At 39.4% G+C, this 12498-nt stretch overlaps 1 protein-coding gene across 1 annotated transcript in view; it reads left to right on the plus strand.

The window, feature by feature from the left end:
• The window catches only part of OTC (ornithine transcarbamylase), a 69823-nt gene that overhangs the window by 14078 nt on the left and 43247 nt on the right, over positions 1 to 12498 (plus strand). The window contains exon 3 of the mRNA XM_025440054.3: positions 154 to 235. Within this exon, the coding sequence (XP_025295839.1) occupies positions 154 to 235 (82 nt within the window). The remainder of the gene's footprint in view (positions 1 to 153; positions 236 to 12498) is intronic.

Genomic DNA, 12498 nt, shown 5'->3' on the forward strand with positions numbered 1-12498 from the left:
ACTTCTTAAGTAACATTTTGAATGCTTCTTTGGAAGCAGTGAATATTCTACGTTTTCTGATAATGTAAAGAATAACTTTTGAAACATAATCTTTGATACTGGATACAAAATATATTTTTTCATTTTAATTGTATTCTTGTCCTTAATTTTCAGTATTTGCCTTTATTACAAGGGAAGTCCTTAGGCATGATTTTTGAAAAAAGAAGTACTCGAACAAGACTGTCCACAGAAACAGGTGAGTCCACAGAGAAACTCGCACTTGTGCTGAAAAGGGGGCCAAAGGATGAAGATCTGGAAGGAGTCACCCAGTGGGGGAATCTGTCTTGTTAGCAACCACAAAGGGAAAACATTGTCACCGCGTGTAGCAGTGCAAGGCTCTGAATGCTCTTTCCAATTCTCAAAGAAGCTGTAAGCAGAAAGATTAGCGTCATCTATAGGAATTCCATGAAGAATTGATTAGAAGTCCCAAGGAGTTTTTTACGTACAGTTCAAAATGTGAGTGAACACAAATTCTCAGCCCTCAAACTCATGTGGGCAAGAAATGTCTATTTTCCTAATATGTAAAGACTTTTTTCTTGCTTGAACCAATTTTGCTGGATGGTGGAAACCAAATCTCTGCAATGTTATGCAATCCTCAGTCATTTCAGGGTTTACTTTGTCAATTTAGGCTCTCCTGTCTCTTTCCCCACAGTCATGGCTAAGCCCTGGAGAGTATGTGAATAAGACACCTAGGGCTATGGGGATCTGGGCATTGGTAATCAGGACATCATCATCAAACATTCACGTTGGAGTCTTCTGGGACTTCTTTATCCCCATTGGACCTTGGCTGTCTCCCATTCACTGGAGTTTGCTTCACTTGGATCACAAGACTAAAATATTTCTCGGTTTGACTCTCAACCTCTTGGCAGCTCTCCATGTCATACTGGCTACAGAGATACTGCAAGGCTTTCTCTATCATTCCTTCCTCAGACTGGGTGCCAGGGAGTTTTGTAAAATGTGTTGCCTCCTAGAGCTCTGTGTTAAAAGCAAGACACAGGTGTTATCAGCTCTGGGGTTTCCCAAACTCATCTGAAAATTCCATCATGCTTCCCACCCTTTGGTACTTGGCCTGGGGGACAGACAGCAGGGTACAGTGTCAAATATTTGTCAATTTCTATTTCTGTTGCTGCCTCTCTCTTGCTCTTCTTTTCCCCCTCTCAGTTCTTAGTATTAGAGGGTAGGTGATAAAGCAGGAAGAAAAAACTGGTTCTGACTATTCCAAGATTTCTTTCGAATCTACTGTTTGTGCCTGGAATTGTAAGCTATTGAGACTCAAAATTTCTTCTCAAACTATTATCTCTGTTATGTTTCAAAAAGTCCATTTTGAAACTCATAAGCTATACATCACCGGTTTTCTTTTGCTCTGCATTTCTGCTTTGTTAGACCTCTTTTGAATCAATAACATGACTACCCAAATGGACAAATGGATAGGATCAAGGACAAGGTACCAGAAACAAAACCATATTGGTTGATTCTTCAAATATTTCATCCTATATACAAGCATCAGAGCTTTCAAGGCTTTGTTTGTTTATTTTAGAGAGGGAGGGAAAGATAGAGAGGGAGAGGGAGAGGGAGAGGGAGAGGGAGAGGGAGGCAGAGAGAGAATCTTAAGCAGGCCCCACACCCAGCATGGAGCTTGATGTGGGACTTGATCTCAAAACCCTGAGATCATGACCTGAACTGAAATCAAGAGTCAGACACCTAACCAACTGAGCCAACCAGGTGCCCCATAAAAGTTTCCTAGGATTTAGAAGCAAACAACTACTCCATGCAATTCTTGCCTTGTAATAATCAGTAATGAGGTTCATCAAATATATAGCAAAATAAAATTCAGAGGGATTAAATGACTTGGTAATACAAATAGCACCAGGATTCAGATATCGAAGTCACTTTTCTTACTAATATACTCCCCTTGCCCCTGGAGAGAAGAAAGGAGGGTGAGGGGAACCATATAAGGTGTCACCTAACCTTTAAGTTCCAGGAAGAAAACAGATGAGAACATTCTGCTCTTTAAAGATGGCTCCTTTAAGAAATCATGTTGACATCTGACATACAGTAAAGGAAAAGTGAATATTGCTTAAACCAGTCAGTAATTCTCAAATTCTGCTCCTTTTCAGCATTGGCCTTCTAGGAGTTGAGCAGAATTTTATTTTATCATTAGTACTTAAAAGAGGTATTCTTTTTTGAAGTCATCAAAAGAATGGATTAATACACAGGCATTTCTCAATTTTAAGTTTTTTTTTAATTAATTTTTCTTAGTTGTTTTCTACAACTTTTCTTTATTCAGATGCTATGCTATTTTTGGTGTCAAATATCCTCAAATAAGTGATCAGTTTTACCATTCACATATAATATGGTAGTTAAGCTATTAATAAAACCAAAAGTGAAGACTTAATAAGCCTTTGGGTGCAGACCCTGTGACAAGTGCTCTATATTAATTACAGGGATTATTTCACTTAATCCTTATGACAATTCTATGAGGATAAGACCATTGAGGAAAACAGGCTGAACCAAGTTCAGCAAATGGCCCACAGTCACATTGCTAATAAATGGCAGACCTAGGACTGGAAGCTATTATTAAATGTATTTTTTAAGTATCTAATTTAATTTAGAGAGGTAATAGTCGTGTTTTATTCCAGTAAAATTGTTTCTACAGATGGCATTAAGCATTTTGTTAGATGATGGTTTTCTATGTAGAAGTGTTCTGAAACCTGCACAGAATTGCAAACTGTAATGACAAATACATGAGAAAAGCAACATCTGACCATAAAAAGTTATGGTTCACAGAGTATTCATCATTATCTTCAATAAATATCCATGAGTCTAATTATATGTGGCATCCTGCCAAACTCAACAGGAGGAGAATCTGTCAGAGTAAGTAGTTGCTTTAAATGCTTACAGAAACAGTAAACCTCAACCAAAACCATAGCAGAGCATTTCTATAATGAACATATGTATCTTATTAGTTGTCCTTTGGCACAATTTTCCATCAAAACCTGTTACCTTGGTATTTAGAATGAAAATAGAATGTAATTAAAACTGTCTATTATTGCTTCAGATTTGTGCCAGCCTCCTCACAGGAAAGTCCTTGAGGATTCCATCCCAAGCCTGAGTTGCAGAGATATAACTGTATTTCTACTTATCTCAGAGGACAGAATAAAATTGCCACTCAACTTTAAGCCATATTAATTGCTCATGTAATATTTTTATTAAGTGTAACATGCCTACAGAAAAGTGCACAAATCATTAAATATATAGCGTTCAATGAATTCTTACAGTACATACATCCTTGTAACTAATACCCAGATAGAGAAATAGGACATTAAGGGCATTTCAGAAGCCCTCCCTTGTATCTCCTTCTAGTTGCTACTCCCCCTACCCAAGGGTAACCATTATCCTGGTTTCTAACATCACAGATTAGTTTTGCCCATGATGGGATCATTCAGCATATGCTCTTTTGTGTGTGGTTTCTTTTGCTCAGCATTATGCTTGTGAGATGTACCGGCGTCGCTGTGTATAGTTGTAGATCATTTATTCCTCCTCCACTCTTTGTGTATGCCTGCCAGGCAAACTGTGCAATTCTCTCGTGTGTCTACTGATGATTATATTCTTTTATTGCAAATTAATTGAGCAGATAGCCGGATACATTTATTAATCTCGGTAAGTGCAGTAGCTGATAGAAAAAAATGCACAAGGCATCTTAAGAGATGGTTCTTTTCATTATTTAACTGGTATTTCACTTTCAAGGTGACATAGAAGCTGGTGCTTTCCAGCTATTTCAGTTGTATCATCTTTACAAAGGTGACAATATAAAAATCATGATACTATTCTGCAGATATGAAAGTGAAGCACAGGGATCCCTGGGTGGCGCAGCGGTTTGGCGCCTGCCTTTGGCCCAGGGCGCGATCCTGGAGACCCGGGATCGAATCCCACATCGGGCTCCCGGTGCATGGAGCCTGCTTCTCCCTCTGCCTGTGTCTCTGCCTCTCTCTCTCTCTGTGACTATCATAAATAAAAAAAAAAAAAAAAAAAAAAAAAAAGTGAAGCACAGAGAGGCTCATGACTGCGTTAGTTCTACCAGCAAGAGCCCTCAGAGCCCTCATATTTCCAGTGCCTGAATTCTATTTATATGCCTCCTTCCAAAGCTTGCAGGGATCTGTGAGGAAAAGAGCAAAATCAGATGTACTCTTATTTTCCCAGGCAGAAATTAAGATATTAATAGAAGAAACCCTTTGTTCAAATATACCCAATGTGAATGCATAAACAAATGACAGTTAACAGCAGAGTTCTCTGGATGAAGGGTGAAAGAGAGAGGAGAGCCCTCTGCCTCTGCCCTCCTCTCCTCAGCAATGGTGGCTCCTGGAAGCTTTTCTGAACCTGTGACAGCCCCCCCTGCCCCCACCGAAGCACTTATCACCAGCCAGGTCTGATAAGCTGGCAAATATTTGACCTGTGCTTTTAAATTGGGGTCTGAGGCTCCTTTCTGACCAGTGACCACAACTGCAGAGGTAATTCCTTCTCAGAGGCAATGTCCCCCCATCTTATCTCCTTTGAGAACTGCTGAAGGCTTAGACTCCTACTTCTTAACATTTTCTGTAACCCCTCTTCCTACCCCTACCTCATAAGTCCAGGCTTGATATGAATCTTCTTTATAGTACAAAGAGAAAAGTGACAAGGCAGCAACCTAATCCTGCACTGTTACAGCAAAATGACTTCTGGTAAAAATGAGAGCATGACTTGGAGTAGACCTGCCAGTAAACTGTTTAAACCTTTCTCCATAGCTTTCAACTCTCAGTGACATTCATCTCTGTGCTAGACACATAGTAGGCGCGCAATAAATACTTTATTGATGAATGTGCAGTTTTCACATTTGTATAGGTTATGTATAGAAACAGATTAAATACTCAAGAGTGATTAGTGATTAAAATTATCACTAAATTCCATTAGCTCACTTTACACGTAATAGAAAATTTTGTTCCTTCTGTTAACAATATTAGGAGATATTTGCAAGTGAAAAGAATGGGTCCTCTCCCCAGAGTCAAAATCCCTCCTACATTCATTTAATAAATATTTGTTGAGCCCTTACTATATACCAGTATTTATTCTAGGTTCTTGAGAGTGCTAAATCAGTGAACAAAACAGAGGAAAATTCCTGCCTTCATGGAGCTTATGTTCTAGTGGGTACACAGACAATAAGCAATAGACATACTAAGTAAGTGGATGATAGAGTATGTTGGAAATAAAGAGAAGAATGTTCCTGGAAGTGAGGGCAAAACATGTTCTCCATTATTTGGAATTGGCTTTTATTCTGAGTGAAATGAAGACTCTTTGGAGGGTTGACATGATCTAACTTGCATTTTAAAAGGCTCTCTTGGACTGCTCTGTTGAAAATAAACTGCAGGGGTTGGGGGTGGAGACAAGATAGAAGCAGTGAAATCCATCAGTAGGTAGCTATAATACATGGAGGCAAGGGCCAGAGTGGTAGCAGTAGAAGAGGTAAAAGGGAAAGATTCTGGATATGTTTTGAAGGGATAGCTCACAAGATTTCTGATGCATTGGGTAGAGAAGAGACATTAAAGATGACTTCATGGTGTTTGCCTGAGCAGCTGTGAGCAGGATGGACCAGGTGGAGAATAGAGAGGAAAATCAGGAGTTCAGTTTCTTTGGAAGTATTGAATTTAAGATGTTTGTCAGACACATGAGCAAAGATGTTGAAAAGACAATTAGCTATTAGTTTGGAGTATGGAATTGAGATTTGACCTAGAGATATTTGGGAGTCATCAGCATATAGATGGTATTTCAGGCCACGAAATTGGATATGATTAGAAAGGGAATGAGTATAGATGGAGACAAGAGGACCAAGGACCAGCCTTGAGGGACACCAACATTAAGAGGCCAAGGAAAAGAGAGGCAACCAGCAATAGAGATTGAGAAGGAGCAACTTCTAAGGTAGATGTGAAGGCAAGAAGGTGTGGTGTCCTGGACAGTGTGTGAAGAAAGTTTATCATGAAGATGGTGAACAACTTTGTTAAATGCTGCTAATTTAAGAAAACTGAGAACTGAAATGGTTACTAGATGTATCATTGATAACTTTGGTGAGAGAAGTTTTGGTACAGTGTTGCTGGGGAGGGGTTGGCACAAAGCCTTATGGGGATATGTTTGAGGGAAATGAGAAAAGAGGAACTGAAGAGAGAAAGAAAAAACAAAGTTTTCTTGCAAAGGGAGCAAAGAGTTGAAGGGATACTTAGCAGGGGAAATAGGGAAATATAGAGAAAAATCTGCATTTGTTTTTTATTAATGAGTGAAAAAAATGAGAATAGTATATTCATGATGAATATATGTACGGGAGATAGGAAAGAACTGCTAGACCAATATTCTTGAGTATGCAAGAAGGTATGGCTTCTAGTACATACATAGGGCATGAAAAGTTCATCTATGCTTAATAGGAAGAAAAGCAGAATATATGGGTATACAGCTAGGGAAATGGAGTGGTGGAATGTGGAAGTTCTCCATCTGCTACCATCCTTTCGGTGAGGGATGAAGCAAGGTCATCAGCTGAATGCTGGCTCTACTTTCAAAATATATCTCCTGATATATATATCTATTCTTTTTCTTTTTGTTATAATAAATTTATTTTTATTGGTGTTCAATTTACCAACATACAGAACAACACCCAGTGCTTATCCCGTCAAGTGCCCCCCTCAGTGCCCGTCACCCATTCACCCCCACCCCCCGCCCTCCTCCCCTTCCACCACCCCTAGTTTATTTCCCAGAGTTAGGAGTCTTTATGTTCTGTCTCCCTTTCTGATATTTCCCACACATTTCTTCTCCCTTCCCTTATATTCCCTTTCACTATTATTTATATTCCCCAAATGAATGAGAACATATACTGTTTGTCCTTCTCCGATTGACTTACTTCACTCAGCATAATACCCTCCAGTTCCATCCACTTCGAATCAAATGGTGGGTATTTGTCGTTTCTAATGGCTGAGGAAAATTCCATTATATACATAAACCACAGCTTCTTTATCCATTCATCTTTCGATGGACACCATATCTCTTCTTAGCCAATCACTCTCATTTCAGTTGCCACCACCCTGGTCCAAGCTATCAACGCTCACCCCGAGTTTTGCAAATGGGTCTAGTGACTGGCCTCTCTGCTTCCACCCTTGCCCCACTACAGATGTTATGTTCAAATATAAGTCCATCATGTGACTCTTCTGCTCTCATCCTCCAATGGCTTTCTGTCTTATTCAGACAAAAGTCAAATTTGTTGCTTCCTCTCTACCTTCCTTCTGTAGCCTCACCTCCTACTACTTTCCTCCTGACAAACTCTGCACCTTCCATGCCAATCTTCTTTTTGTTCCTTGAACCCACCAGTCATGACCTTCCTAAGGACCTCAAGACATGCTCTTTCCACTGTCTGATATGTTTCAGTGTGACTTCCATGACCACATTAAAAATACAGCTCATATTCCTTACATTTCCTATCTCCTCTCCCTCTTCTATTTTTCTTATGGAACTTATCAACATCCAACATATTTTAAATTTACTCATTCAGTTTATTATTGGTCTCTCCCCATTGGAATGTAAGGACTGTGTAAGCAGGCACTTGTATCCTGCTGCTTATAATGCTTTTCTCAATGTCTAGAATATCACCAGGCTCATAATTTTAGAATGAATGAATAAATTTCAGAATTACACTGTGATGCCAGGGCCTACTGTGATCACTCCACAGAGACAAAATGTGCCTTCTACCAAAATTTGGTTTGATTGGTGACATTGAGGATGCCACACATGCACCAAGAGAGTATGGAAAGGTTTGTTACTCACATAACGTGGCTTCCTGTGTAGGGTAGGACTGTCTCCCATACTGGTCTCAAGTAGCATTGGACAGTGGAGAAATGATACTAGCCTGGGCTTTTATTGTGGCTAGAGAGTGGGGCTGGGGAGAAGATTCCCATGCACAGGCCAGGTCTTGTTTAGTTTGAACCCACTGCTAGTGCCAAAGGAGGGGGCATGTGGATTTTCTTAACAGCTTGCCCAGATATAGGGCAGAAGAAGAAGAAGGGAGAGTGATGGTTGGCTTGAAAATTGGTAGCATTTAAGCATCATAAATGGAGTCAGACTCTTTATTATAGGACCCATTGCAAGTAGGATCGTTAGTGTGTTTCAAGTTCTTTGATTCTACCTGGGATGTAACACATCACAACTGCAAGGGATCTCAGGGCTCTAGGCAAATTGCTTGATTTTTAAGATGAAGAAGAATGAGTCCAGATCCACTCTATTGTCCTATCTTTGCAAATTCCAGTGTAAGTTGGCTCAGGGGCTGGCTAATCTATGGCAAGCCCTAAGGCTATAAGTTCTTAAAAACAATCTCTTTTTTTCGTACATATATTTTTTGGAGTTCGACTTGCCAACATATAGTATAACACCCGGTGCTCATCCTGTCCAGTGCCCCCTTCAGTGCCCGCCACCCAGTCACTCCATCCCCCTGCCCACCTCCCTTTCCACTACCCCTTGTTCGTTTCCCAGAGTTAGGAGCCTCTCATGTTCTCTCACCCTCTCTGATATTTCCCACTCATTTTCTTTCCTTTCCCCTTTATTCCCTTTCACTATTTTTTATATTCTCCAAATGAATGAGACCATATAATGTTTGTCCTCCTCCAATTGACTTCACTCAGCATAATACCCTCCAGTTCCATCCACGCTGAAGCAAATGGTGGGTATTCGTCCTTTCTGATGGCTGAGGAATATTCCATTGTATATATAGACCACATCTTCTTTATGCATTCATCTTTCGATGGACACTGAGGCTCCTTCCACAGTTTGGCTATCGTGGACATTGCTGCTATAAACATCGGGGTGCAGGTGACTTGGCTTTTCACTGCATCTGTATCTCTGGGGTAAATCCCCAGCAGTGCAATTGCTAGGTCATAGGGCAGTTTTATTTTTAACTCTTTGAGGAACCTCCACACAGTTTTCCAGAGTGGCTGCACCAGTTCTCATTCCCACCAACAGTGCAAGAGGGTTCCCCTTTCTCCGCATCCTCTCCAACACTTGTGGTTTCCTGTCTTGTTAATTTTCCCCATTCTCACTGGTGTGAGGTGGGATCTCATTGTGGTTTTGATTTGTATTTCCCTGATGGCAAGCGACACGGAACATGTTCTCATGTGCTTGTTGGTCATGTCTATGTCTTCCTCTGTGAGATTTCTCTTCATGTCTTTTGCCCATTTCATGATTGGATTGTTTGTTTCTTTGCTGTTGAGTTTAATAAGTTCTCTATAGATCTTGGACACTAGCCCTTTATCTGATAGGTCATTTGCAAATATCTTCTCCCATTCTGTAGGTTGTCTTTTAGTTTTTTTGACTGTTTCTTTTGCTGTGCAGAAGCTTTTTATGTTGATTAATTCCCCCAATTGTTCATTTTTGCTTTTGTTTCCCTTGCCTTCATTGATGTATCTTGCAAGAAGTTGCTGTGGCCAAGTTCAGAAAGGGTGTTGCCTGTGTTCTCCTCTAGGATTTTGATGGATTCTCATTTCACATTTAGATCTTCTATCCATTTTGAGTTTATCTTCGTGTATGGTGTAAGAGAATGGTCCAGTGTCATTCTTCTGCACGTGGCTGTCCAATTTTCCCAGCACCATTTATTGAAGAGACTGTGTCCTTTTTCCAGTGGATAGTCTTTCCTGCTTTGTTGAATATTAGTTGACCATAGAGTTGAGGGCCCATTTCTCGGTTCTCTATTCTGTTCCATTGATCTATGTGTCTGCTTTTTGTGCCAGTACCACAGTGTCTTGATGATACCAGCTTTGTAGTATAATTTGAAATACGACATTGTGATGCCTCTGGCTCTGGTTTTCTTTTTTAATATTCCCCTGGCTATTCAGGGTCTTTTCTGATTCCACACAAATCTTAAGATGATTTGTTCCAACTCTCTGAAGAAAGTCCATCGTATTTTGATAGGGATTGCATTGAACATATTGCCCTGGGTAGCATTGACATTTTCACAATATTAATTCTTCCAATCCATGAGCATGGAATATTTTTTCATCTCTTTGTGTCTTCCCCAATTTCTTTCAGAAGCGTTCTGTAGCTTTTAGGGTATAGATCCTTTACCTCTTTGGTTAGGTTTATTCCTAGGTATCTTATGCCTTTGGGTGCAATTGTAAATGGGATTGACTCCTTAATTTCTCTTTCTTCATTCTCAGTAGAGAAATGCCACTGATTTCTTGGCATTGAGTTTGTATCCTGCCACATTACTGAACTGCTGTATGAGTTCTAGCCATCATGGGGTAGAGTCTTTTGGGTTTTCTATATACAACATCATGTCATCTGCGAAGACGGAGAGTTTGACTTCTTCTTTGCCAATTGGAATGCCTTTTATTTCTTTTTGTTGCCTGATTGCTGAGACTAGGACTTTTAGTACTATGTTGAATAGCAGTGGTGAGAGTGGACATCCCTGTTGTGTTCCTGATCTTAGGGGAAAGGCTCTCAGTTTTTCCCCATTGAGAATGATACTCACTGTGGGCTTTTCATAGATAGCTTTTAAGATATTGATGAATGTTCCCTGTATCCCCATATTCTCAGGGGTTTTGATCAGGAATGGATGCTGTATTTTGTCAAATGCTTTCTCTGCATCTATTGAGAGGATCATATGGTTCTTGTTTTTTCTCTTGTTGATGTGATCTATTATGTTGATTGTTTTACGAGTGTTGAACCATCCTTGCATCCCGGGGATAAATCCCACTTTGTCATGGTGAATAATCTTCTTAATGTACTGTTGGATCCTATTGGTTAGTATCTTGTTGAGAATTTTTGCATCCGTGTTCATCGGGGATATTGGTCTATAATGCTCCTTTTTGGTGGGATCTTTGGTTCTGGAATCAAGGTAATGCTGGCCTCATAAAACCAGTTTGGAAGTATTCCATCCCTTTCTATCTACTGGAACACTTAAGTAGAATAGATATTATTTCTTCCTTAAACATTTGATAGAATTCCCCTGAGAAGCCATCTGGTCCTGGACTTTTGTGTCTTGGGAGGTTTTTGACAACTGCTTCAATTTCCTCCCTGGTTATTGTCCTGTTCAGGTTTTCTTTTTTTTCCTGTTCCAGTTTTGGTAGTTTGTGGGTTTCCAGAAATGCATCCATTTCTTCTAGATTGCCTAATTTGTTGGCATATAGCTGCTCATAATACGTTTTTAAAATTGTTTGTATTTCCTTAGTATTGGTTGTGATCTCTCCTTTTTCATTTATGATTTTATTAATTTGACTCTTTTTTCTTTTTAATAATTCTGGCTAGTGTTCATCTGTCTTATTAATTCTTTCAAAGAACCAACTCCTGGTTTTGTTGATCTGTTCTACAGTTCTTGTGGTCTCTATTTCATTGAGTTCTGCTCGAATCTTTATTATTTCTCTTTTTTTCTGCTTAGAGTACGTTTTATTTGCTGTTTTTTCTCCAGTTCCTTTAGGTGCAAGGTTAGCTTGTGTATTTGAATTTTTTCCAATTTTTTGAGGGATGCTTGTATTGCGATGTATTTCCCTCTAAGGACTGCTTTTGCTGTATCCCAAAGATTTTGAGTGATTGTATCTTCATTTTCATTAGTTTCCATGAATCTTTTTAATTCTTCTCTAATTTCCTGGTTTACCCATTCATCTTTTAGTAGGATGCTCTTTAACCTCCATGTGATTGAGTTTCTTCCAAATTTCTTCTTGTGAGTGAGTTCTAGTTTCATAGCATTGTGGTCTGAAAATATGCAGGGGACAATCCCAATCTTTTGGTATTGGTTGAGACCTGATTTGTGATCCAGTATGTGGTTCTGGAGAAAGTTCCATTTACACTTGAGAAGAATGTGTATTCAGTTGCATTTAGATGTAAAGTTCTGTAAATATCTGTGAACTCCATCTGGTCCAGTGTATCATTTAAGGCCCTTGTTTCTTTGGTGATGTTCTGCTTAGAAAATCTGTCATTTGCAGAAAGTTTCATGTTGAAGTCTCCTACTATTAGTGTATTATTAACTACATATCTCTTTGCTTTAGTTATTAATTGATTGATATACTTGGCAACTCCCACATTAGGGGCATAGATATTCATGATCATTAGGTCTTCTTGTTGGATAGACCCTTTAAGTATGGTATAGTGTCCCTCTTCATCTCTTACTACAGTCTTTGGGATAAACTTTAATTTATCTGATATGAGGATGGCTACTCCTGCTTCCTTTTGAGGACCATTTCAATGGTAAATAGTTCTCCACCCTTTCATTTTCAGGCTAGAGGTGTCCTTACATCTAAAATGAGTCCTTGTAGACAGCAAATAGATGGTCTTGCTTTTTTATCCAGTCTGATAACCTGTGTCTTTTGATGGGATCATTTAGCCCATTCACATTCAGAGTAACTTTTGAAAGATATGAATTTAGTGTCATCATAATACCTATTCAGTCCCTATTTCTGTCAATTATTT

This window comes from Canis lupus, chromosome X (genome assembly GCF_003254725.2).
Source record: "Canis lupus dingo isolate Sandy chromosome X, ASM325472v2, whole genome shotgun sequence".
Lineage (NCBI taxonomy): Eukaryota > Metazoa > Chordata > Mammalia > Carnivora > Canidae > Canis > Canis lupus.